General features: G+C 30.7%; 3 protein-coding genes across 5 annotated transcripts; 2 read left to right on the top strand and 1 right to left on the bottom strand.

Annotated features, from left to right (window-relative positions):
- The first annotated feature begins 8792 nt into the window (after window positions 1-8792).
- LOC105773508 (pentatricopeptide repeat-containing protein At1g09900) lies at window positions 8793-11186 on the top strand. Its single transcript, XM_012595482.2, has 2 exons — window positions 8793-8957; window positions 9136-11186. Exon 2 carries the CDS (start codon window positions 9143-9145, stop codon window positions 10928-10930), a length of 1788 nt encoding a protein of 595 aa, XP_012450936.1. The 5' UTR covers window positions 8793-8957; window positions 9136-9142; the 3' UTR covers window positions 10931-11186.
- A 6817-nt stretch (window positions 11187-18003) lies between these two features.
- LOC105773312 (pentatricopeptide repeat-containing protein At2g22070) lies at window positions 18004-20607 on the top strand. 2 transcript variants are annotated; one of them, XM_012595085.2, is made up of 2 exons: window positions 18004-18206; window positions 18340-20607. In XM_012595085.2, the coding sequence occupies exons 1-2, from the start codon at window positions 18114-18116 to the stop codon at window positions 20518-20520; spliced, it is 2274 nt and encodes a 757-aa protein (XP_012450539.1). In that variant the 5' UTR covers window positions 18004-18113; the 3' UTR covers window positions 20521-20607. The 2 variants fall into 2 exon arrangements, with proteins under 2 accessions (XP_012450539.1, XP_012450541.1); XM_012595087.2 differs by having other exon boundaries at window positions 18049-18201.
- A 91-nt stretch (window positions 20608-20698) lies between these two features.
- Window positions 20699-24911, bottom strand: LOC105773313 (CBL-interacting serine/threonine-protein kinase 8). 2 transcript variants are annotated; one of them, XM_012595088.2, is made up of 14 exons: window positions 24454-24894; window positions 24172-24234; window positions 24008-24079; window positions 23812-23919; window positions 23652-23726; window positions 23489-23542; window positions 23256-23381; window positions 22986-23075; window positions 22370-22501; window positions 22080-22199; window positions 21668-21784; window positions 21408-21464; window positions 21238-21312; window positions 20699-21152 (listed from the first exon to the last, which is right to left on the bottom strand). In XM_012595088.2, the coding sequence occupies exons 1-14, from the start codon at window positions 24610-24612 to the stop codon at window positions 21051-21053; spliced, it is 1350 nt and encodes a 449-aa protein (XP_012450542.1). In that variant the 5' UTR covers window positions 24613-24894; the 3' UTR covers window positions 20699-21050. The 2 variants fall into 2 exon arrangements, with proteins under 2 accessions (XP_012450542.1, XP_052488385.1); XM_052632425.1 differs by lacking the exons at window positions 20699-21152; window positions 21238-21312; window positions 21408-21464; window positions 21668-21784; window positions 22080-22199 and adding an exon at window positions 22604-22666 and having other exon boundaries at window positions 22369-22501; window positions 24454-24911.
- Between the last annotated feature and the right edge of the window lie 1878 nt (window positions 24912-26789).

Genomic DNA, 26789 nt, shown 5'->3' with positions numbered 1-26789 from the left:
TTTTCCCTTTCCGGCCACCGTGGACGGCGGCGCCGTCGCCGGTGACCGGCGGCCAACGAGGCGGTGGTCGGCCCGTCCTCTGGCCGGATTCTGGGCTGAGAAAGGGGAAGGGGAGAGATTTTAAGAGAAAGAAATTTTTTTTAGAAAGAAGGCTGAAAGTAAAGTGTTTTGAAAAAAAAAACTTGGCTTAAATAGGCTTCCAAAACGGCGTCGTTTTGGGCAGCCTTCTCAGGCACCAAAACGGCGCCGTTTTGATCTGACCCGTTGGCCGACCCGACCCGCTCCAGGAGGATCCGCGTGTTTTCGACGGAAGGGCTAATTGCATATTTAGCCCTTCCGCTTTTTAATGGTTTTATAATAAAGTCTTTTATTGTTTTTAATTTGGCCCCGCGATTTTTGCGCTTATTCCAATTTGGTCCTGAACGAAATGACGCGCTAAAGGTTGGGAATATTTGCTCAATCAGCCCTCCATTCTTTGGGCGCATTATATTTTGGTCCCTCGGAACCCCTTTTTTTTCGTTCATTTACATTTTAAACTCCAAATTTCATCTCAAATTTCGATTTAGCCCTTTGTTTTATTATTTTTAGCTATTTTATTAATAATATTGATAAATTATACATTATTATAATTGTTATTATCGTTTGTTATTGTTAATATATTATTGTTTGTGTTTACTTATTTAAGTTTAAAGTGTAGGTGTCTTATTATAGTTATTATTATATAATTACTCATATTTTTATGTTTTATAATCCATATATATATGTAAATCCATATACGTATTCATATTTTTATTTTTATTTTATTTTATATGCTTACATATATGTACATATTTACATTGTTTTATTTTATATATATATATACTTTTATATTTTTATAATTTTAAGCATTTTGTTATTTACTTATTTATTTAAGTCTCATTATTATTTTAAGAAAATGTTTTATTTTTATTTGCTTATACATTTGTTATTTTGTGAGTTGTTGGTTTGTTCTTTTATTTATTTTATTTTGATTGCTATTGCTCGTATTATTATTTTTATATATTTTTGTATTCATTATGGTTTTGCCATGCATATCAACAATATAATTTGTTTTCACATTCTCTTATTACGACTTCGTGTTTCGTTTTACTCAATATGTCAAAACTTGTTTTAAATAAATGGCATTTCGTGTTTAGATTCGAGAAAGTTGTGCCCTCACTTATTGGGTTTCGATTTTCATAATAAATCTAAATATGCGAATATTTTCGAACTTAAGTTTCAAACGATCTTGGGAACTAAGTAAAGATCGTATCCTAACTTACTGGGCATGATCCATTTTCTAAACCCGAGATAATTAAACGTCTTTTTGAATAAGTAAATTTTCGGTATTCATTCGCGTATCAGGAATTCGAGACATTGTGTCCTAATTTACTGGATATGATGCTTTTTTTCTCGATTAACGTGAAATGTGCCCCTTTTCTCAAAAGTTTCAACATTTTAATACAAGGATCGTGTTTTTAAAAAATTCCTCAAAGTTTTCAATCTTCGACACTAAGACATTAAGTAATCAACTAGGTACCAATTTTGGGCGTATCGAGGGTGCTAATCATTCCTCGTGCGTAACCGACTCCCGAACCCATTTTTCTGAATTTCGTCGACCAAATTCGTTGTTTTAATAAAATTAAATTGTTTATTAAAAACAACTATTTTCAAAAGGTGACCCGATCACTCCTCATCAAAAAGGATCGGTGGCGACTCCCATTTTCATTTTTTTAAAACCCAAGTCGACCCCGTTTTCATCCAAAAAAATGGTGTCAACACCGATTAAGCAACAAGTAACAAAAATAGCGGAATAAATTGAGAAATTGAACACACAAATTTAACGTGGAAAAACCCCTCCAAAGAGGATAAAAAACCATGGGCAAAGATAATTTTACTATAATGGCAAAAGAACGAAGAGTACAAAAGATGGAGATAAAATTAGACCCCAAAAACCCGAAATCAAAGAACCCTCAAAACGTAAACACAAAATTCTCTAAATGTGTTATGAGTTCTAATATCTAATGGGTGTATTTTCTAAGGTTATAAAAGAGCCTATTTATAGGCTAAATTCATATGTCAAATAATAATAAAATAATCTAAACTAATCATGTTTGACTGAAATAAATAAACAGAGTTTAATTAAAAGATTATTTTTCAAATTTGACTGAAAATAGGAGTCTTACTTAACACTCATGAACACCTCTAATGAGTTATCTAAGATTTATTCTAGTTTAAGTTCGATTATATGTAGGTTTTATACAAATCTATTTTGATAATAGTTTATTTTGGTTATAAATATTTGGATCTATTTTCTAAGGTTATAAAAGAGCCTATTTATAGGCTAAATTCATATGTCAAATAATAATAAAATAATCTAAACTAATCGGTGTTTGACTGAAATAAATAAATAGAGTTTAACTAAAAGATTATTTTTCAAATTTGACTGAAAATAGGAGTCATACTTGACACTCATGAACACCTCTAATGAGTTATCTAAGATTTATTCTAGTTTAAGTTCGATTATATGTAGGTTTTATACAAATCTATTTTGATAATAGTTTATTTTGGTTATAAATATTTGGATCTATATTATTTATAATTACAATTAGTTTGGTATCGATATCATACTTGAGTGATTAGAAAGAAAAACACCATCTACAGTTTAACATAAATTTTGAAAGGGTGTTTCTTTAAAATAACTGAAAGGGTAAACCATATCCAAAGTCACTTAACTATAAGCGAATTTACACTTTAATCACTCGATTTCAAAAAGTTACAAGTTGGTCACTAGTTTTTACTTGGTAACCATGTGAGGTGTGGTCGTTAACTCTCCATTCCTCATAGTGTAAGCTATATCAAGGTCACTCAACTATTATTAAGTTTACACTTTAGTCACTTCATTAAAAAAAAAGTTACAAGTTGTTCACTGAATTTTTTGAAATTTTTGGGGTTTTAGAGACCTCGTCCACAGTTGTATTCCAATAATCTCGCCACAGCTCAACCTCCTCCTCTGGCAATAAAACACATCGAATTGAAGCTTTTTCCCTTCTTTTATACTTTTTTCTCTTCTCTTTCAACTCCATAGTTTAAGTTTCCTTGAAATGACTTAAAACTCTATTAATTTAAACCCAAAATTCTAACGGATAAGCTCTTCAATCTCCATTCATGATTGTTGGATGATCTTCTAACTTCAATGTGTTTCTTTTCTCAGTGAGGCTTTTTCTTTGACCTTTTAGATTGAGTTTCTACCACCTAAAACTCTTTGAGTAATTCCTAACTGAAATCTATTTTATTTTATTTTCTTTGATACTATTCTATCCCTTTATTTTTATAGGCCTTATTTAAATTAAACTTTCAGAGTACCATATTATACAAAATACTTAAACAACATAAAAAGGAATTTGATCAAGATACACGTGACTAAAGAAGTGACAAAAGTGAAAATACAAGCAACAACATAAATAAACTCTTTGTTAGTATTTCAAAATTCCATTAATACAATCTCTTCTCCCTCAATTTGTACGTGATTAAAAAAATTAAAGTACACCAAACACTGTCATAATCACAATCTGTCTTTCCCTTAATCACACTCTTCGTATAAACAAAGAAAGCCACAACCTTTCCTTGGTGACAATCCACTACTCTATTCATCACCAACCAATTTGCGACATTGAACATGGAAATGCTTAAAGGATTTATGTCTAAATTGAAATATTTGAAGTATGTATTAATGAACAATCTTATCCAAAGACTTGTCTTCTTTTTGTTTCTTAAAGTATTGAGCTTATCTCTTAACATGTAAAACATTTTCTTACATTTTAATTCACGCACATAAAAGGATATTCATAAAGCTATTGACAGTATATTAAAGAGACGCAGAAGAAACATCAAACTGCCTTCTAATAAAATCTAGATTGGATTCATATTATAAAACTCAAAATTTTATCCTTCTTGGGCAGAGTTGAAATGAGGATGGATTGGGAATAAATCGAGATATTAATTCAGTGAAAGTTATTAGATTAATTGATCCAAAAATTAGTACAAAACCCGTTGAATTAGACAAAAAATAGATTAAACTAAATCGTTGAATTGAAATTTTTTAATAATTTATTTTATTAAACCAAATATATCAGTAGACCGATAAACTGATGACTTGACTGATTCAGTCACCAATCTAATTCTGAAAACTCTGCATCATAAGATATTTCAACTAAAAAAATCCAACTGAAAAAATAACATTATCTTTTTATTTGGTAAAATTTAAGTGAGAGGGAATTATCCAATTTAAAGTTAGGGAATGTTACTCGACTCGACGAAAATTGATATTTACAAATTATTTATCAAATAAGATAATAAATTATTATTATTATGTACAACAATGATTCAAATCACAAAGTAAATGAGCCAATAAATTATACATTGCGATTCATTTGACAAACCTAAAACAACATGCAAAAGAGAAGAAAATATTTTCTTTGTCTCAAGTATGGACTCGCCCATAAACTATGACTCAAATCTAAAAAAATTGCCATATCCAGGCTTGAGTTTGTTTCAACTCCATTTGACGATTTGTTTTCACAGTTCATACATTATAAAATATTAAAAATTATAATAATATTAGATTTTTGTTATACCTATGATGCGGATGAAAGGAAATATTATATATCAAAATCATTTTCTTTTAAAATATATTCGACAATGAATGTAAGTAGAGTATTAATAAATTTATATTTTAATATTATTGAACATATGTTCGTTCAATCATTCCTTAAGTTAATAAATTTAATTTTTATTTAAAAATAATATAATCATATGAAAAGACAGAAGTTGCATTATAATAGTATTTATTATAATTTAAAAGAAGAATATTTCTATAATTTTATAAATAAAGATGATATCAATTTAGTAAAATATATAAATATAAATGTTATATTTAAAAGAAGGATGTAATTGAGATTCCGGTTAAGATTGAGATAAATTAAATTAAATATATAAATATTAAATTAATAATTTTTAATAAATAAATTCAAATAAAAATATTTTATATTATTGAATCTGAATTCGAATAAATTATTAAAATTATCTTGGGATTAAAATAATCAGATTATGGACAAATCTAAAAAAGAAACAAATTATTCTGCTGACTTATAATTGGAACACATTGGGGACAAACCTAAAAGAACAAATAAAAAAGAAAGCAAAAATATCTTCTCTGTCTGAATCATTAATCTCTTATCGAGGACTGGATACATTGAATACCAAAGTTGCTTTGGTTTCCCAAGATCTTAAAGTCAGGCAATCAAGTAAAGTGGAAATGAAAAAGTAAATAAAAATATTTATGTGTCCACACCATATTGGCTCATGTTGTAGATATTTTACCATCTCTTTGAAACTCGGCTTGTCGGGTAACGGGAGAAGTAGTAGTTCATTGTTTTTGAACTTAGATTTTCTGTCTTGAATTGGGTGGCTGTCTCCATGTTGATGTTAACCCGACAGATGGGTAGGTAATTCCCAACGTAATTTTACAGCTGGGTTCTGTTCTTTACAACTTATCACCGATGTAGCTGTTTGAAACCTTAGATTTTTGGTTCTTCCTTTTTAGAAATCTATTTAGATCTTATTGTAAAACTTTGATTATTTTTAAGAAGGTCGGGAGAATTTAGGAATTTTTTTAGAGGTGAAATTGATTAATTTTAAGAGATTAAAATATAATTTTATATTGTATTAATTTATGGTTTTTTATTTTTAAGAGATTAAACATATTTTTTTTGGAGGATAAAATACAATTTTAATATAAATTAATTTTAATCTAATAATTTGATAAGGACTTGTATGAAAATTTTTAATTTAAAAGAATAACTCTTAATTACATTTTAATTTATGGATCTTGTTAATAAGTGAGTTTTAAAGTAATGAATGTTAATATAGCGGTATTACTATTTTCTTTTACTATTTTTATATGAAATATTTAATTAAAATAATTAAAAATTACAGTGTGTTGAATTATAAAATTAAGTGCTAAAAATTAAGCACTAAATGTTTAGTATTGAATTTTATATGCACTGAATTTATATTATAAATTTGTTTGATGTATTAGTAAAATTAAGCACTGAATATAAATATTTTATTTGATAATAGTATATCTTGATTTTTCTAAGGATAAATCTCAAAATTATACATGAATTTTAAAATTTTGATTTAATGAGCAATTGTATACATAAATTTTAATTTGATGCAATTATACACGTGGAACTCTAATTGTGGTTCAAATGTATACTTGGATATTTAATTTTGATTTAATCATACACGTTTAAGTAAATAAATATGCCAATTTATTTTTATACTGGATAAATATAATTATTTATGTATGCAATATATAAACATAAAATGATATTATACCTATAATTGTGTTAATAATTTACAAGAATTGGATCAAATCAAGATTTCATGTATAAAATTGCATAAAATCAAAGTTTATGTATACAATTGTACATTAAATCATAGTTCATGTATAGTTTTAGTATTTATCTCTTTTCTAAAATACATTATTTCATAATTTTAATTTTATTAGTATGATCTTATTTATTTTATTTTAAATAGTTCGAATAAAAGTTAAAGATAAATTTTAATATTTTAATATTTAATAGAATGAGGAAATAATTTAATTCAAAATATAAGATTTTGAAAAATAAAATAAACTTAATATTTTTCGCATTAAGTGATAAGTAGCTATTTAATTATTTACAATATTCAACACTTTTATTTGTTGAAAATCTTATATTAAGTAAAAGGTAATATGATTATCTAATACAATTAAAATTTAAAATTTGAAAACATTCATTTTATTGGAAATACAAAATTTTAATGTTTTATCAATCATGCCCTGAATATCTAAGGAATTGAATTTGAGACTAATAAGGATTTATTTATAAGTACCTTACCACTCCATTATATAGCATAAAGCAAATGCAAAATATATTTTCTATTAAAATAAAATTTTGATTGAAGTTGATGTCACTTAAACATATTTAGTTGGGTAAAACTATATATATATATATATAAAATTATACATAACAACGACGCGAGTGAAAATTTTACGTAAAAATATATCTATTAAAAGTCAACAAATAAAGTTTTGGTTGAAATAGTAAAGCCAAACATTTAAAAATTATAATGTCTTAAGTTCATATCTTACGCATATGAGTTTTTATTGATTTTATAAAAATATATAAAAATATCAAAATGGCATTATAATAAATATAATTTACTTAAAAAATGATTTTGAGTAATTTCCCAACTAAATTTGTGCCTAGTTAACTTGTGACACTAACACAATAAAAAAGTTAAAGTATAATTATTTATATAAGTATTAACAATATTAACAATGAGGAGTAGGAGGTGGAGGTAGATGCGTTGATTCACATGTGACAAACAGAGAGTTTGAGTTTAGGTGTTAAGGGAGAAAAGAGAAGAAAACTTGGTGATACTTATGGTTTTTATTAAGGAAGAAGAAGAGGATCCTTAGTCCCTCGTGCTTTAGGTGTATAGAGGGGTCACCCCTTATCCTGTAGTGCCATGTAGTCGATAGTATGGGGGTAGGCATGATTGTGTGGTTGGCGAAGTGACAAGGTCGTTATAGGTTAGTTGTCGCCATATAGTGTGCTATGTGGTCCTACTTTGACATGCTCCTCCCTAAAGCTGTACAAGGTTGTTGCACCACAATGGTACTCATAGAGGGTATGCATCAAGTGGTCCTTTAGTGATCCTTGTGGAGGTGCGCAACGAATTGCCTCTAAGCTAGTTCTAATAGGATATGTAGGAGGTTCCTCACGGACCGTCTTAAACGAGGGGGTCGCCACAGGCGATTTTCAACAAGAAGTTGTATGCGGACCCGCTTTCAGCGATAGTCATTAACAGGATGCCTCATACCTTACCACATGTAATGTTCTTGTTGGGGTATAACAACAATAGAAGTATTTAGATAAATCAAAATAATATATTAATTGAGTAAAACAAAATTTTGAAGTATACAAATCATTTACTTATTTTATATACAAATTTTAATTGAATTTCGCCTAGATTGAAACTCAACTATAAATTAATTTAATCTTATTTTCTTTAAAAAAATAGTAGGCTTATTTATGTAAATAATTTTTAAAACATAGAATTGATTTATCTATTTCTTCATTTATCTATATAAAGTTACTTAATCCCTTTTTATTTTACAATTTATATACATATATAAAAGTCTTGAGGAAATTTAGGGTCAATTTCGGATTGCTTTTAAGAAGGATTTTGAGACAAAAGTTTTTCAAAAGTACTTTTAAGACAAAAATCTTTGTAAAAACATTTTTTAGTCAAATGAGAAGCAGAAAATTTTAACTTTTACTTAAAAATGTTTTTAAGCTAAAAGCACTTTTAAAAAGTAATGCTAAACTAAGTGAATAAATATAACTCAGATAAATTTGTGCACAAGTTTTTTATAAACCAATAAATAATAATATAAGGTTATTTATGTCCTTTTAATTTTATATTTTAGTTTTTCTAAAAAAAATATCTTTGAAGTACCAATCACCATTAAAAACTAGCACAAAGTTAAAGACCCAAAGGAGATTCGATGCGAGATCCATAAACCTTGATACGAGAATCAAATCAATCATCCACTGAGCCCAACATTGTTGTCTCTATGGACATAGCTATGAACCCATATTTGGGGACTTAATCACTGGGCTTTTTCTCAACCATAAGAATTGGAGTTCACTCTCTTTAAGTCCCAATTAGCCTCAACAATGGGACTTGGCTGCTCTATCTCCAGTGCTGATGATATTTCATAGAAACCATTAACCAGAACAAAACAAAACTGGATAAAGTCACAAACAACGCCGGCATCCTCTCCCCTTTTTCTAAAAGTTATCCCTTCCACAGCTTATTTCTAGGTAAGCTCTCTCCCTTTGCTTTCCATAGAGAACCTCATTTGAACTTCAATTACTTTTATAATTGTGTTGGAATAACTGCCCTTTTAAATTTCTGGTTTGTTTGAAGTACTGTATGGTTTTTTTTTTTTAAGTGGCGGTGTTTGAGAATTGATATTTTTGGTTATTTACAAACTCGTAGGTAAAGTATGGATATGATAGTATATACAAACCATGCCCATGAAGGGTTTTGTTACTTTCACAGGGAGGGTTTAAGAAATAGTCGCTTTTTAGAAGCTAGGGTTAAGGCTAAAGCTGTTGCTAAAGCTTCTATGGGGTGCAAACTCGGGGGGTTCCAAATGCGGAGGCGATGTAAGGTACTTGCTGTTTCAAAGATTGAAAGTGCTGGTGTTAATGGTAGGTTGCAAGGTTATGAAAGTTCCCAACAAGGGGGTTTTGGGAATGGTCATGTTTTGTCTAGTCCGTCGAGTTCCATTATTGAGGAATCTGGCAGCAATAATCAACTCCGTAAATTCGTTAGGAATGGTGAACTGGAAGAAGGGTTTAAGCTTCTTGAGGGCATGGTTTATCACGGTGAGATTCCTGATATTATAGCTTGTACGAGTTTGATTCGTGGATTTTGTAAGAGAGGCAAGACGAGGAAAGCTACACGGGTTATGGAGATTATCGAAGATTCAGGGGCTGTTCCTGATGTCATAACCTATAATGTGTTGATTAGTGGGTATTGCAGGGCTGGGGAGATTGATAATGCTTTACAAGTTTTGGATCGGATGAGTGTTGCTCCTGATGTTGTTACGTATAATACAATTCTGCGTAGCTTGTGTGATAGTGGGAAGTTGAAGCAAGCGATGGAAGTTTTGGATCGGCAATTGAAGAAAGAATGTTATCCGGATGTTATTACATATACGATTTTGATTGAAGCAACTTGCAAGGATAGTGGCGTTGCACAAGCTATGAAGCTTTTGGATGAGATGAGGAGTCGAGGATGTAAACCAGATGTGGTTACGTATAATGTTCTTGTTAATGGGATTTGTAAGGAAGGGAGATTGGATGAAGCAATCAAGTTTTTGAATAGCATGCCATCGTATGGATGCCAACCCAACGTGATTACTCATAATATTATTTTGCGTAGCATGTGTAGTACCGGCAGGTGGATGGATGCAGAGAAATTGTTAGCTGATATGCTACGTAAGGGCTGTTCCCCTAGTGTTGTCACGTTTAATATTCTGATTAATTTCTTATGCCGAAAAGGTTTATTGGGCCGAGCAATTGATGTATTGGAGAAGATGCACAAACACGGGTGTACTCCAAATTCCTTAAGTTATAATCCACTGCTCCATGGGTTCTGCAAAGAAAAGAAGATGGAGAGGGCGATTGAGTATTTGGAGATAATGGTGTCTAGAGGTTGCTACCCTGATATAGTGACCTATAACACTTTGCTTACGGCATTATGCCGAGATGGGAAGGTTGATGTGGCAGTCGAGATACTCAATCAACTAAGTACCAAGGGTTGCTCGCCTGTTTTAATCACTTACAATACCGTGATTGATGGGCTGTCAAAAGTAGGTAAAACAGATCAAGCTATAAAGCTTTTGGATGAGATGCGTGCCAAGGGTCTAAAGCCTGATATAATTACCTACTCTTCACTCGTTGGAGGACTCAGTCGGGAAGGAAAGGTTGATGATGCGATAAAGTTTTTTCACGACTTTGAGAGAATGGGTGTTAGGCCAAATGCCATAACCTATAATTCCATCATGTTGGGCCTTTGTAAGGCTCGGCAAACTGATCGTGCTATTGACTTTTTGGCTTATATGGTGATGAGGGGATGTAAACCTACTGAATCTACATACACCATTCTTATTGAAGGTATAGCATATGAAGGCTTAGCTAACGAGGCATTGGAGTTACTAAATGAGTTGTGCTATAGAGGAGTTGTGAAGAAAAGTTCGGCAGAACAGGTAGCTGTCAAGATGTAGGCTACGGTGCATGCCTTATTTAGTTCTTCCGCAGGTGGCAAACACTAAGTCTTGCCACATTTCTGCATAAACTACAGTTTTACTTTGTTTTCTCCTCGCTTCTGGATGATATCCTAGTGCAATTTTGGTACATAGCCATGTAGCCTGTTGGAATTCTATTTTTGTACCATCCTTTTACTCTAGAATCGAACTTTCGTACCTGTCATGAACATTTGTTATATCCTTCTTTAAGCTTATATATGCTTTTCGATTTTCATGTTTGCCCTGTTATGTTTTAGCTTGCAGCTAATGTGGTAATTATGTTTTCTTTGCTTAATATAATGTTAATATTAGTACCTTTCTTCAAAGGTTTGTTTGTGGATTATTTCGTTACTTGTGTGGCATTTCATCACATTTTACGCTTGTAAAAACTTTTACGGAAAATATTTTTATTTTTTTCTGATATTTATTTCATGTAAAATAGGATGTTCAACGTAAAAGGTTTTCCGGTTAACGTAAAATTACCCCATTATTCCTGTAAAATGTCTTATCAAAATTTTTTTCGTAAGACATTTTTCAAATTGATAAGGCTTTGTTCACTGTAACACCTTCCATACCCAACTCGAACATCAAGTCAAAGCACCGGAATGTTACATTCTCTACTACATTCTTCACTTATCAAATATTTTCTTATAAACTTTCATAAATTTTCAATTTAATCCCTTTTTGTCATAAAAGTTCAATATTCACTAATTAATCATATTAAATCAATTTTCTTTCTTGTTACACTTTAATCACATAATTTATCTCAATATCTTGTTTTACATATTAAATTTCTATGTATTTCACTTCTATTATTTCATTCACATATTTTTTTCAAGTTTAACAATTTAGTCATTATAATAATAAAAATTCATATTTTTTACAATTTCACTTTTACAACACTTTTGCATATTTCATCATCTCATATCACATTCATTAAAATTTTATCATAATTTCCTTATTCACATATTAAATTGTTCCATACTTAAATTTTGTACAATTTTCAATTTAGTCCCTATTATCGTGTAATTTATTTTTCACCATATAAGCACTTTAATCAAATAATTCATTATAATATCTTATTTCACATAACAATTTTTCATGCATATCAATTCTCTTGTTTCAATTATAAATTTCATAAAATTTACAATTTAATTCTCTTGTTTACTATAATTTCACATTAACATCACTTTTTAATCAATTCGCTACTTCATTTAAACTCTTCATCATAAATCTCAAATGTATGTTTGTTTCATTGAAAACAATTTTTATGAAATATTTTTATGAAATCGCCAAATAATAGAAAATATTTTACACAGATTCATCCAAACACAAAAAAAAATATTAACTTTTCTAGAAAAGTAAGCCATTTTCCAGAAATCATTTTCAGTGAAACAAACGAATTTGTAATGATCGGAATTGCAACTTTGTGATGTTAAGATACTTGATAAATTTAGTGAAATTTATACATACCATGTTTTGCATCATGTTCATGTTTATTACATCCGCAATCAGTATCATGATTATTGATAGAAGCATCATGGATGCCCTTCTACTAAGGGTCAGATTGCATTACCCCATCTACTAAAGAAAATGGCAAATTAGTCCATGTTTGTTAGATCAAAGAGTAAATTGATCATTTTGTTAAAAAAACTATTCATTTATACCATTAAAAACTAGTTCATGTATGTCAACTTGAGATATACGTGGCATGCTATATGTAATTGTATAGTTATTTCATAAACTATATCGGTTTTTAACCAGAAAAATGGATGAAATTTATAACAAAAATGATCAATTTGCTTTTTAATCTAAACATAAATGATTTAATTTGTCTATTTTTTGAGTAAAAGAGTTAAAATGCAATCTAACTCTTATTCTATGATACTTCTTACAAAACTTCCCATTAAGTTTAAGCGAGCGAATCTTAAGAACCGATAATTATATTTTATCTTTTGAGACTGTGTATATATATAAATTGTACTCGCATCGAATTCCAGGGGCATTGTTCCTTTTTGTGTGCTTATAAATGTTTCTCTTTTACTCTATCCATTTCCAAAACCCCATTGTTTTTTGTCTAGTGAAATCCGTGTGCAAGTTCCCTTATATAACAGGCATGTCAGTTACTTCCTTGAGTGAGGTCAAAGGGCATTAAACAAGGGAAATGATAAGGATGAATATGTGAGATATGTCATGGTTATAGCATGGGATAGTGGTTTAATAACGGGACAAATGTACAAGGGTGACTGGACGTGTGTAGGACAAAATGACAGGTATCCAAGGATTAACCAGATGAGGAAGGCAGCTTTGTACGCCCTTCAATCACGTGGTTTAAGGGCCATTACTTAATGTAGCTGATTATCCACCCATGTTTTTTACCCCTATGTTTGGATGCTTGGATAAGGAAAAGGAAGTACACGAGAAATGGTTAGAAAAAAGTAAATTATGTGTATAAATAATAATTGTTATCAAAATACAGTAAAAACATTATGGAGATTTTTATATTAGGAGTCGAATTACATTTTATCTCATTTATTCAATAAATTGGTAAACCAATCCTTATATGTTAGATCAAAAAGTAAATTGATCTTTCTATTAAAAATTTCATCTATTTTTACAGTTAAAAACTAATCATCATACATCAACATGAGGTATAAGTGGCATGTCATGCCATTGTTTGATTATCCCATTAGTCACGCTAGTTTTTAATAATATAAATGGATAAAATTACTAACAGAAAGGATCAATTTACTCTTTGATTTAACGTACAAAAATTAATTTCTTATTTTTTTAGTAGAGGGGGCAAAATGCGATCTACCTCCTAATACAAGAGCCTCCATGATGCTTATACTACATGAATAATTATTTGATATATTAATATTGGAATTTTTGAATTTCATACACTATCATGTGTTCTTAATTGATATATAACAGTTTTTTTTAAATTTTGTTTTAGAGATAACTTACACATTACTTACAGGATCAAATTATTATATATCAACACACACCACAAGCAAACAATCCCTATAACGTCTTTGGTTAATAGACCAATAGGTTGTTTTTAGGAGTTAAATTACTTTTTTTGTTGGTATACTAATAACTTGTATATTTTATTTGGATGATAAAATAAAAAATTGTTGAAATATATATTTTTCAAATATACCCTTTCACAAAATGTTTATATAAAATGTTAAAAAGACAAAAATAAATATTTTTATTTATTAAACAAAAATCAAACAATTTAAGGGAAATTTCCTTGCTCCTTTACCTTAATCCAAACTCCAAGGATAAGGCTAATGGCATCAGCCATGTATTTGAGGATATTCTCACTTTAAAAAGCTTCCAATTTTTAATGTCCTTTCCGAGCTGTTTTGTTTTGTTTTTCGTAATCAAAATGAAAAAAAGAAAAGAAAATCCCAGAATGAGAAACTTAATAAAGATTGATGGGGAATCTCATAGGCATAGCTATGATCATTTAAAACATGACTCCAACATCCAATTTTCGGTTTCTTTTTGTTTGTTTGTTTGTTTTATAGAGTTGTTTCGTTGTTAGAAGAAACTCAACTATATACAGCTCTAGACACAACAGCGTATCAGATGGTGCAAATTTATTACACCATCAATGTATAACGTTTCCATTTTGGCAAAAATGAATGACGACAAATTATTCTTTCTTCACACACACACTCTCTCTCTCTCTCTCTCTGACCCTAGATTCCTTGTTTGCATTGTTTCTCACTCTCACTCGCACTTTTTTTGGGATAAAATATGATATAAGTCACCGTACTTTTTAAATTTTTTGAATTAAATCCTTGTAATTTTATTTTCAAGAGATCTGTCTCTTTATTTTGAATCCAGATCCAAAGGTTAATATTATTATTATTTTTGTTAAATTTAGATTATTACAAGTATTTTTTAATTGTATGGCTAACAAGTAAATATTTTTTAAATTTTAAAATGTCACGTTAACAAATGTAATAAAAAACAATTTAATAGTATTAATAGTTGCACCTGATATTTGAAAATTTAAAATTAAAAATTGAAAAGTAAATAAATTAAATTTTTGAAAATAAAAATATAAGGACTAAATTCTAATTTTTTTGAAAAGTAGAGAGACTTGTTACATATTTTAACCCATTTTTTTCCTTTGTCCTTATTTGTTCTCATAAAACCCAAAAGGAGAACAACTTTTTCCTATATACTGATTCCTTTGTGGTACCAATGCCCTTCGTCTCCACCACACACTAAAAAACCAGAGACCCCAAATCCCCTTTCATAAACAAAAAAACATTTTTGCTTTCTTCATCGTTTAGAATCAATAAAGTTGATTTTAAAAAGGGTTCAAAAACCATGGAGAGAAGTTCATCATCACTATCACCTAATGAAGAACAGTTGCTTTCTTGTTGGGGTCGTCTCAAGCTAAAGCTTCCTTGGACAAAGAGGAAAATAAGGAGTTTGGGGCATAGCATAACAGCAGCTTTTAGGGCAAAGCGACCCAGACCTGTTGGTGGCTTTAAGTATGACCCTTTAAGCTATGCTCAAAACTTTGATGATGGCTATGGTGATGATGACCCAGAGGGTGCTCTTTATCATGGATTTTCTTCTAGATATGCTGCTCCTTCATCAAGATCAGTTACGGACAAGTGAAAAATGTCTTTGGAGGTGAAGCACTGAAGAACTTTCATGTTTTTGCTGTATGTGTATAGTGCTTTAGATTAATGGTTTTTTGAGCCTTTTATATGCAGAAAAGGAAAAAATATATATAGAAACATGATATTTTTCTTAGTTCCTTTTCTTTTTGTTTCCATTTCTTATCGAGAAAAGTGTTAATAAAGGGAAAAAGATGTTGAAAACTTTTCAAATGAATCTAATACAGTGAACATGTTCCTTGCATGGTCAATGTGAAATATAAGGTAGCAGCAGTAGGCATATATTGCATGATAGGTTTCAACTGTGAAAGCACAAGCTCCATGGATGAACCAGTTGAGAGCAAAGTATAGTTTGATAATAAAAGGGATGAAAAAGATACTTTTGGGTGGAACTAAGCAGACCCCAGGTAACAGCCTGGAACATGTTCAAGGGCTGTGTTTGGACACTGTGGTGAGCAGCAGCCACCATGCTACTGTAAGGTTGATTGTTTCGGCTATTTATTACAGTTCTCTTATAGGCTCTTATTGTTGAAGACAAAATCGAAGGGATTAGCAAATAAAGTAGTAACCTTATACGAAGGGTCATGTTTTGTTTTTGTGTCTGTATTTTTTTTTGTTTTTGTTTCTGTTTCCATTACCCTTTTTCTTTTTGTAAAATAACACCACCTAGTGTCCTCTATTATAATAATAATAACAACAACAATAATATTTAAAATAAAAATATTTTGATAATTTAATAATTGAATTGAAATTTAAGGTCATATATCTTTAAAAAAGAAAATTAGATCATCAACTATTCATGTCTTCTCCTAAACTCGTAAGCAGAAAGATATTCACTGCGCTCAAATTCATGTCCTTTTACATTGACAATAATATCAATACCAACCACTGAACTAAGCATCAATTGATTACTTTTTTTTAATAAAAAATATAATTTTATAATTAGTAGATAACGAGGAATTTATAATTTACTAGATTATGACACACCTAAAATGAAAAATAATTATGTAATAAATATATTTATAAAAAGTAATTCAAAAATATTTAAGACGTTAAAAACTATAATATCTGAAGTATATATTTTATATAAAATATATAAAAGATGAAATAATTTTAAAATCAAATAATTTATTTTATAAAATAAGACTAATTTCTAATTAACTTACAATAGTAATATATACAAATATATATGGGGTAGATACATTTGGGGAGTTATAGTGAAAAGCCATATGGGGCAATAATTTTTTACACCATTTTGAAAGAAAAGTTATATTTATGCTTTTGATTTGACATATAGGTGGGGATTTGCTGTTTATTAGATATTAAAAAATATTTTATTAATATATATATTTACATAATTAAAATTAAATAAAATTATTATTAATTATTATGAAATAATAATTTGATTTGGACTGGCTTAATTACAAAAAAACACTTTCTTCGAGGTCAACATGACGGCTTCGACCTTCAACAGGTAGTCACATGTAAAACACAATCAGTTTAGTTAAAGGGAAAAGGAAAATTTAAAAATAAAAAAGCAAATTGTGAGCTATTATTAGCATTTTGTAAACCTACTTTTGAGAACAACATACCCTTTTTTCTTTATTGGGCAAAATGACCGGGAAAGAAATTTGGAGAAATGTTTTTTTAATTGAATTTTAAAATTTTAATTTTGGTTGAATTCGTCTAATTAAATTTTATTATGAGTCTTTTATAATGGGCAAAGTTATAAATTTAGGGTGAGATACGATACAAGATATTTAGTTTACTTTTTATTTTACGTTACAATGATCACTATAATATCTATTATCATTGTCACCACTATTTTTATATTAACTGCAGATAAATGCATTGCCCATCCAAATCCAACCTTAATAAATATTTTCTAATTGGATCATTATTAGTTCCTGTACTTTTTAAATTTTTAAATTAAATTTTAATATTGACATAAATAACAATTTGTTAAGTTAATTAACTAGTGTAAGAAACGTGGTATAGCATTATATATATAATAGTATGCTTTTAATATCAAATTTTGAAATAATAAAATTTAATTTAATAAATTTAATCGTTATTAGTTGATTAGGATTAAAATTTTAAAATTAAAAAATTACTGGGATTAAAATAACCAAATAACAAAAATTATTTTGTTAAATTCATTTGTGTGATATTTCAAATAAAAATATACTCACTTGATAATCATGTATAAAAAATTACAATGAATATTAATTTTAACAAAATTAATAATTAAATTTACTTTTTTTTTAAATTAGAAATATAAAAAGACTAATTTTCTGAAATAAAAATTTTAATTTTTTTGGACTAAATTCCATTGAACGAAGAATATTTTATTTAAAGAGTTATGGAGTAGAAATGTTGATTGGAGGTCCACTATTTGCCTCACACTTATCCCACACAAAAGTAGATAGGAATTAGGATAACGTAACAGGTGATGTACAAAATGCGTCTTCATTTTATTCATAACATTTATACCATCTGTCCCACCTTTCTCCATGGCTTCTTTCCCTTCATTTGCTAGCACCGGCACTCTCAAGCTCGAACCAGACTCCACAAAGCACTCCACCGTTTCTCTTTTAACACGTAAGGTATTCAAAGCAACACAAGTTCTTTTTTCTCTTTTCTGGGTATTTAAAATTCTCAATTTTCAATATAAGTTTACAAGAAATGGGTTTTGTTATTTATATGCATTGATGCTAAGTTGCATATTGATTTTCTCAGAGTCCAAGTCTATCTTATCCCAAGAGTCAAACATCTACCCCATCAGAGTCTCTGAACTTCCAAGAATCACTATCAGTCATAACAGATGGTTCAAAGATTGAAACATCTTGTTATGTCCCTCTTTTGCAAGAATGCATTGAGAGGACTTCGTTTTCGGGGGCTCAAAAATTTCATTCTCATATCATCAAGACTGGAACTCATCAAGATGTGTTTGTAATGACATTCCTTGTCAATGTTTATGCCAAATGTGGATCCATGGAAAATGCTCAAAAAGTTTTTAACAAGTTACCTAGAAGAAATGTTGTTGCTTGGACAACTTTGATGACAGGCTATGTTCATAATGATCAATCAGATGTTGCCATTTCTGTTTTCCAAGAGATGCTCGAATTCGGGTCTTTTCCGACGAATTATACTCTGGGAATTGCTTTAAATGCATGTTCTGCAATAAACTCTGTTGAATTAGGGAAACAAATCCATGGATACAGTATTAAATACCATATTGATCACGACACAAGTGTTGGGAACTCACTTTGTAGCTTATACTCCAAATGTGCAAACTTGGATTCTGCTATTAAGGCTTTTCTAAAGATTGGTGAAAAGAATGTAGTTTCATGGACTGCTGTTATTTGTGCTTGTGGAGATAATAGTAAAGCTCTAAAGGGATTGAGATTCTTCACTGAGATGCTTGCTGATAATGTTGAACCTAATGAATTCACTTTGACAAGTGTTTTGAGTATGTGTTGTACAATGCTATCTTTGAGCTTTGGGGTACAAGTTCATTGTTTAAGCATTAAACTAGGATATGAACCAAACCTCAGAATAAGGAACTCTATCATGTATTTGTATCTCAGATGTGGGCGGTTCGGTGAAGCACTACGGCTGTTCAATGGTATGGAAGACATGAGTTTGGTTACGATGAATTCGATAATTGCTGGCTATGGTGAAATGATGGAACTAGCAAAGGATGATCTTTCAGCTTACTGTAATGGAACTGAGGCTCTCAACGTTTTCTCGAAATTGAATAACTCCGGATTCAAACCGGATATATATTCCTTCTCGAGTATTTTAACTGTTTGTAGTAAGATGTTCGCTTTAGAACAAGGGGAGCAGGTTCATGCTCAGACACTTAAAACTGGGCATCTGTCTGATATGATAGTGGGAACTGCATTGGTTAATATGTATAACAAATGTGGAAGCATTGAGAGAGCAAGCAAAGCTTTTCGGGAGATGTCTGCTAGAACATTGATATCATGGACTTCAATGATTGCTGCTTTTGCACAAAATGGGCAAACTCAACAAGCACTGCAACTATTTGAGGATATGAGACTGATGGGAGTAAGACCGAACCAGGTAACCTTTGTCGGTGTTTTATCGGCATGTGCTCATGCCGGTATGGTAAATGAAGCACTTGGGTATTTCGAGACGATGCAAAAGGATTTTAAGATCAAGCCTGTTATGGACCATTATTCATGCTTAATTGACATGTTTGTGAGGTTGGGATTATTAAACGAAGCTTTTGTTGTGATCAAGAAGATGGATTTTCCTCCCAATGAGTATATATGGTCTCTATTGCTTGCAGGATGCAAAAGAGATGGCAATACTGAATTGGGTTTTTATGTTGCTGAAAAGTTACTCGAACTGAAGCCGAAAAATACCGAGACTTGTCTCTTGCTGTTGAATATGTACAAATCCGCAGACAGATGGGAAGATGTTTCGAAAGTACAGGAACTGATGAAAGAGAAGAGACTTAAAAAGTTAATGGATTGGAGCTGGATTAGTATTCATGACAGGGTCTATTCGTTCAAACCCGACGAGAGGCAAGCGTACGGAGCTGAGATGTATGACTACTTGGATCAATTACTTGATAAAGCAAAGAGTCTTGTTGGATATCAATCACTTGAAAGTTTTGAGTTACTTGAAGTAGAAGAAGAAGAGGGGAAAACATTACCTTCAAATGTTCAACATAGTGAGAAATTGGCTGTAGCATTTGGGTTATTGAACATGCCTAATGCTGCACCAATACGAATCATTAAGAATATAAGCATGTGCAGGGGTTGCCATAATTTTATGAAGGCTATTTCTTCACTTAATGCAAGGGAAATCATCATTAGGGATAGCAAACGGCTCCATAAATTTGTGAACGGGCAGTGTTCTTGTGGGGATTATGGGGGTTTACTTTGATGAGTTAGGGCAGCTTTTCATCATTTCATTTTTTCCCCCCAGTGTACGAAGGTTGAATTAATGACATTTCATGCAAATTCTTTTGTCTATGATATTCATGAATATTCCAAAGGGTAAACTAAACTAGGTAATTTTGATTCCGATACGAACATAACAATGAATATACCAAAAACATGAATTATTAACGGGTCAAAATTTTATAAATATATAACATCTTACACACAAATCACAATACAAACTCCAAGACAAGAGACTTCCAGGTAAAGCCAACCCTAAAATGTTCTGTGTACTTCGTGGACTAGTATTTTTACAACAGATGGCATTTACTGAAGGAAACAAGCTATGAATCAAAAACAAGAGAGCTTTACAAACACTATCCATCCAAAAGGTATAAATAAAAACTACAGCTTCCTATTTCTCATGGGCCAAAGAGAGGAGTTTCATGGGCCAAGTTGGTCGTACCGTTGACCTCAAGGTTGTAATACAACATATATGCCATTGAAATACTGGCAATGTTGTGGGATGACAGGTCAACGTCTTTTACTCCTAGATTTGGTGATCCTAGTTTTGCTTGATTCATTTGGTGGTTTCCATATTATCTCCTCGAGGTTGCTATAAAATGCCTGGTAAAACTGCGTGACAAAGATGGATTGTTTATGTTGGACTCCAAAACTAAAGAAAACAAACTTGACATGTGATTGAAACGAGGGAACTAACCTTTAGGTATTCTCCGGCATCACCAGCTGCTTTTTCCATATCTACCATTAAAAATGTGGGAGCGACCTCGAAAACCTTCAAAACGTACAATCCGAATGGCAAAAGGAAAAGGAGATTAGTAGTAGACTAAATTTAAAGGTTGGTGTGGAATCAGCAGGAGTTGAACCTACTTCGAGGATAACTGACAAATGAGAATTCTTATTAGCTGAAGGACCTTCAACTCTCATCTGAAACACATAATCATAGTTTAGATGACAATGGAAAAACTATGGGAACCAGTGTTCTCCACTCAAACTGATGAAATAACCGGTAAACAGAGAGAATGAAATCGTTGTGAAGGAACAAGAGGAACTTGTTAATGCTAGACTGAAAATACAAATTTAAATGAACAAATCTGGTAAAAGCAATGCTAATAGCTTGATTTACATACCTTATAATTACGAATATGTGTCTTATAGCCCATTGATTGAGCAACAACTTCCATGCTAGAAAGAACCACCCTTGCTGGCTTTTGTGAAACAAATCGTGTCTGGTACTTCATATTGTCCTGACAGAGAGGATAATATGTTCATTTAACTTAATATTAAACACATACATTTGACTGCCTCGCAGAAACATATACTGAAGGGTAAAACCAAGAAATTGCCATATATGATTTCCAGCTATGACTTCCAGGTGAAACTAATGCTCATGAACAGATAGCATTAGACATCAAAAGGCAAAGAAAAGCCTAGCAGCTTTTCTGATCATGCTTTTTGGTTGGAAAACCTTGGAGCACATAATTGATACCTTCAAAAATGGTGAAGAGGTAATTATAAAACAATTTATTAAAAGAACTCTACCTTCCCACGGTCAAAAAGCGTTGCAAGGTTCAAGCCTTGAGAAAGAATGATCAAGTCAAATGCATTAAGACTCAAAGGACCCATATCCTCATTTCCTGAAGGCTCATTACCCCTTTCTTCCTATAGCAATATAATATTAAGAATTAAGAGTTAGAAATTAATCACAAGAACGGACTCAAACAAACAAATAAACCCAATTCAGACACAAACATAATGAAACTTTGTTTAAGTTATTTATACAAAAACCAAACTATAATTTTATAGCATATTAAGCTTAAGTTGTTAAATACCGTATCAACCTCTGGATCATCAAAAACAGCATTTACTTCATCCAAGTTAATATCTTCATACTCAAGAAGTCTGACAGGAACATAGCCCTTGTTAAACCACTCATCGCTCCTGATTTGCTCAATTGTAATACGCTGTGCACAAAGAGATGGGAGATTTCTTGCTATCAAGCAAAATGAAACACTGAAACCAAACTAAATTTACCAAAACACTTGGCCAAAAAAAAATAGGTATACCATATAATGGTAGGATTGGAGCACTTAGTTTCAAATATGAGACCAGAATCCTTCATGGTTGCACTAAGTTATGCAAAGTAAAGAGTCAAAGCAATCCATATAGAAACATGAGTTTATGGCAGTCAGCACGAGGCTATCAGAACACCAAGAACCAATTAAATAATGACTCCTTTAAGCCATCAGAAAGGAGATAGTATTCTTGTGGTTCATTAGCTTGCATACTTCTATCTCAACTTCTACTAGATTAGGTTGGTCATTTCTGTTTTAGGGTGCATTCCAGGATGCCTTGAATCCACATCATCAATTTCTACATCCTCGTGACACATTGCAATAATATCATGCAGATAAAAGAGTTCAAATTTGTTGGATAACAAGTACTTACAGTTTGAGGATTTGGGTCTAGAATTCTATGAATCAAGGATTTTGCGCCCACAGGAAACCAAGAAGGGCAAGAAAAGTCTGCTCTCTCAATCTGCAGATCAAAAGAAAATGTAAAAGGCAAAAACAGCAGCTATAAAGTACTGAATACTTAAAATGAATTTCTTTTGTCCCCTTCATCCATTTTCATGCTTTAGAGGCAATTATGTCCTGAATCCAGAAGGAAAGTTAAACACAATAATGATAAACTAGTACACATGAAAATCATTCACACCTTACTGTAGAGAGTGGTGAGATCAAGCTCGTCAAATGGAAGATAACCTGCCATCAAAACATAAAGGATGACCCCACAAGACCAAACATCTGCCACAGCACCATCATATCCCTTGTGACTTAGGACCTATAAAAGAGATTATATACTGATTTAGGATGTATGCAACAGCACAAAATAGACCATTAAATTAAGAAGTATTCATCACAAAAGCTAACTACACTTATGACTACTACCTCTGGTGCCACATAGTTTGGAGTTCCACATGTTGTCCGGAGGAGGCTAACTCCCTAAACGTAAATATCACCAAGTAAAAACCCATGTGATTATACTACTGTTAACCTATGTTATTGACAAGGGAGGAACACAGAAAGGTTCACCCTTCACTTAATTTCTTACTTGTTCCGGCAACGCGCTAAGGCCAAAATCTGAAATCTTTAAATTTCCCAGGGAGTCAAGTAAAAGATTTTCAGGCTGCATATAGAAGCAAACAATTGTCAGAAATTATGAAATCAAACAAATAGAAAAATTACATTCTAGATTCTACCAAAAAGAACACCTTCAAATCTCTGTGGTAGACTCCCTTACTATGGCAATATTCCACACCATCAATTAGCTGTTGGAAGAATCTTCTAGCTTCCGCTTCACTAAGACGACCTTTATGAACCTGCATGAATACCATCACTCTTTAGTACTCACGGAAACGAAAAGACCCTATAGTACAAACGAAATCGGTTTTGATTTACGATACTTACTATTTTATCAAATAATTCACCACCGGTAATGAACTCCAAGATTATATAAATCTTAGTTCGGCTTGCTATGACCTTAACAAATAAAAAAATTTCCATATTTAGAAACACACCAAGCATGCAAATTATGGAATTTCATACTCTAATAATACTTCTAAGTTACTTACCTCGTGCAAACGAACAACGTAAGGATGTCTAACAAGCTTCATTATAGATATCTCCCTTTTGATCTGCATTAATTAATAGACATAAAAGAATTCAAACTTTTAGATCATACTGAAGCATGATTACTAGAACTGATTAAGCAATAAAAATTTACCAAATTCACCTTTAATTCAATAAAAACACATATAAAATAAGATTAAACAAAAACTATCCCTTGTATCAAATTAAAGAACTTTCTCATAAAATTTCTCGGTAAAATATATAAAGAAAAGTGAAAATTTGACCTGATCAACCATCTTGTGTTTAATAATGGTGCTACGATCGAGGACTTTCATGGCAACGCTTTCGCCGGTCTCGGTATTTTGGGCGAACTTAACCTTAGCGAAGGTTCCTTCTCCTATAGTTCTTCCAATCTCATACTTCCCTACTTTTCTCACCACCATCGTTGATTTTCTTCCGATTTTTTCAGTCTTAGCATTCCACTTTCTCTCTCGCCAAACAAAGAAAAGAAAAAGATCAAAAGATAAAAGCGAAGAGCTTTTCGGTCCAGAAGCAGATATTCAAAACCAAAGCGTGTTAGTGGAAATCTCTTAGCTTTTTTGGAATTTAAAATTGCTACCACTTCCTGATAAATTAAATAATTATAGAATTATAACAGTACAAAAAATGCAGGACAGAAATAAATTAATAATAATTCTGAATATAGATTTTTTTTTTTTTGAGAAAGAGAAATCTCAATAAAAAAAAAAGGGTACGGCCACTAAAATATAGGTAGAATTTTAATAAACGGCGAAAGAACTTAGGAACAAATGGAGGCCGGAGGGATTTTAGGTTTTGACCGTTTGGTGGAGACAGGGGGTAATTTTTATTTGGTTTAAGGGTAAATTACACTTATGGCCACTAAACTATTAGTAAATTTATGTTTTGGTCATTCAACTTCAAAAAATTACAAAATGTTCATTGAACTATTCAAAAACTTTCATTTAAATCACCAAACAATTTGAAAGTTTTTATTTAAGTCACTGGGCTCTTAAGTTTTCTTTTTTAAAAAGTTCTACTAGCGAGCTCCGAAAGATTATTTGACGGCTGGCATAGTTGATCAGTTCTCATCAATGAGTAGAAGAATATACCTTAAATCCAAGTAGATCTGACAGTCAGTGTCAGAAATCGGAGAATAAAGTTGTTTGGATTTTAGTTTACAAATTCACGACGTTTAAATTTGTTTAATAAAAAAATAAATTATAGAGTAGAAGGGGAATGAGAGTTTTCAATTATTGTAGGCAGTGCGAACAACGAATTCCATACAACAACGAATTTATACTCAAAGACTTAAATGGAAACTTTTGTATAGTACAGTGTCTGTTTTGTAACTTTTTGAAGTTGAGTGATCAAAACGTAAACTGACTATTAGTTTAGTGGCCTTACCCTAAATTTAATTGGGTAATGTGCAATTTGATGCATGAAATTTAATTTTGTGCAATTATACACATTAAACTTTGATTTTGATCCAAATGTGTACATAAACTTTTAGTTTTTATTTAATTTTACACATTTAAAGAAATGAACATCTAAAATTATTTTTATATTAGATAAGTATAATTATTTGTGTTACGTAAACATCAAATGATATATCGATAATAATGTTAAGGGCATGTGAAAATCGAAACAAATAAAAAAATAAAAATGCCATGTATAAAATTGCACAAAATTAAAGTTCTTGTATAACATTGCACATTAAACCAAAGTTCACGTGAAAATTTGAGATTTGTCCCAATTTAATTCATCCAATTTTATTAGCAAAAGGGATAAAATAATATTTAATCCTTAAATTTGATAAATTTTACATTTTGGTCTTTAATATTTTGGTCCATTGTAGTATCGAACTTTACAATTTTTTTCAATTTGGTCCATTAACTTGGATTTTGTTAAAGTATGATGATATGACATTCTAAAATCATGCAACGTTATTACCGGGACAATTTATAAATTAAAAAATAAATTTTTTATAAAATTTAAATTTTCATGTGATGACATGACGTAATTTTAGAGTGTCATGTTATTACTCACGAATAGAACATTAGAATCCAAGTTCAACGACTAAACTGAAAAAAGTTGTCAAATTCCAAGACTAATTGGCAAAAAATGTTCAAAGACCTTGAGAAAAGTTGTAAAGTTTAGAGACCAAATGTTGTTTTATTTTTTTCAAAAATATTTGTTCGTTTACTTGTTTGATTTAAAATAAAAGTCGAATTGGTAGCACCTTTAATAGATTTTCGTTAAGTTTGAATATGTTACATTTCAATATTTAGATATCTAATTTAAAAATTGAACTATAATTGATAACACGTATTCAAATTTAATAAAACTCAATTAGTACTTGTTATTAATTGGATTTTAATTTTAAATTAGATATGTAAAGAGATTAAATGTTTTAAATTAAAAGTAGAAAACTAGATTTCTAAAGTTCAAAAGAATATGGGACTGAACAGAATTAAACCTTTTATTTTTATTTTTGAGTAATTTTAGTTTGACGTAATATATCATTTGGTATTCAAGTTGAACATTTTTGTCTAATGTGGTACCTGTGTTATATTTTTGTCCTATTTGGTACATGTATTTA

Source organism: Gossypium raimondii, chromosome 6, assembly GCF_025698545.1.
Source record: "Gossypium raimondii isolate GPD5lz chromosome 6, ASM2569854v1, whole genome shotgun sequence".
In the NCBI taxonomy this organism is placed as follows: domain Eukaryota; kingdom Viridiplantae; phylum Streptophyta; class Magnoliopsida; order Malvales; family Malvaceae; genus Gossypium; species Gossypium raimondii.
This window is presented reverse-complemented; position numbering and strand designations above follow the sequence as displayed.

Coding starts and splice junctions, on each gene's coding strand:
- LOC105773508 (XM_012595482.2), top strand. CDS start 9,143: ATGGATATGATAGTATATACAAACCATGCCCATGAAGGGTTTTGTTAC.
- LOC105773312 (XM_012595085.2), top strand. CDS start 18,114: ATGGCTTCTTTCCCTTCATTTGCTAGCACCGGCACTCTCAAGCTCGAA. Junction 18,207..18,339: donor TTTCTCTTTTAACACGTAAG/GTATTCAAAGCA, acceptor TGATTTTCTCAG/AGTCCAAGTCTATCTTATCC.
- LOC105773313 (XM_012595088.2), bottom strand. CDS start 24,612: ATGGTGGTGAGAAAAGTAGGGAAGTATGAGATTGGAAGAACTATAGGA. Junction 23,920..24,007: donor GTGAATTATTTGATAAAATA/GTAAGTATCGTA, acceptor GTATTCATGCAG/GTTCATAAAGGTCGTCTTAG. Junction 23,076..23,255: donor TCACCACTCTCTACAGTAAG/GTGTGAATGATT, acceptor TTTGATCTGCAG/ATTGAGAGAGCAGACTTTTC.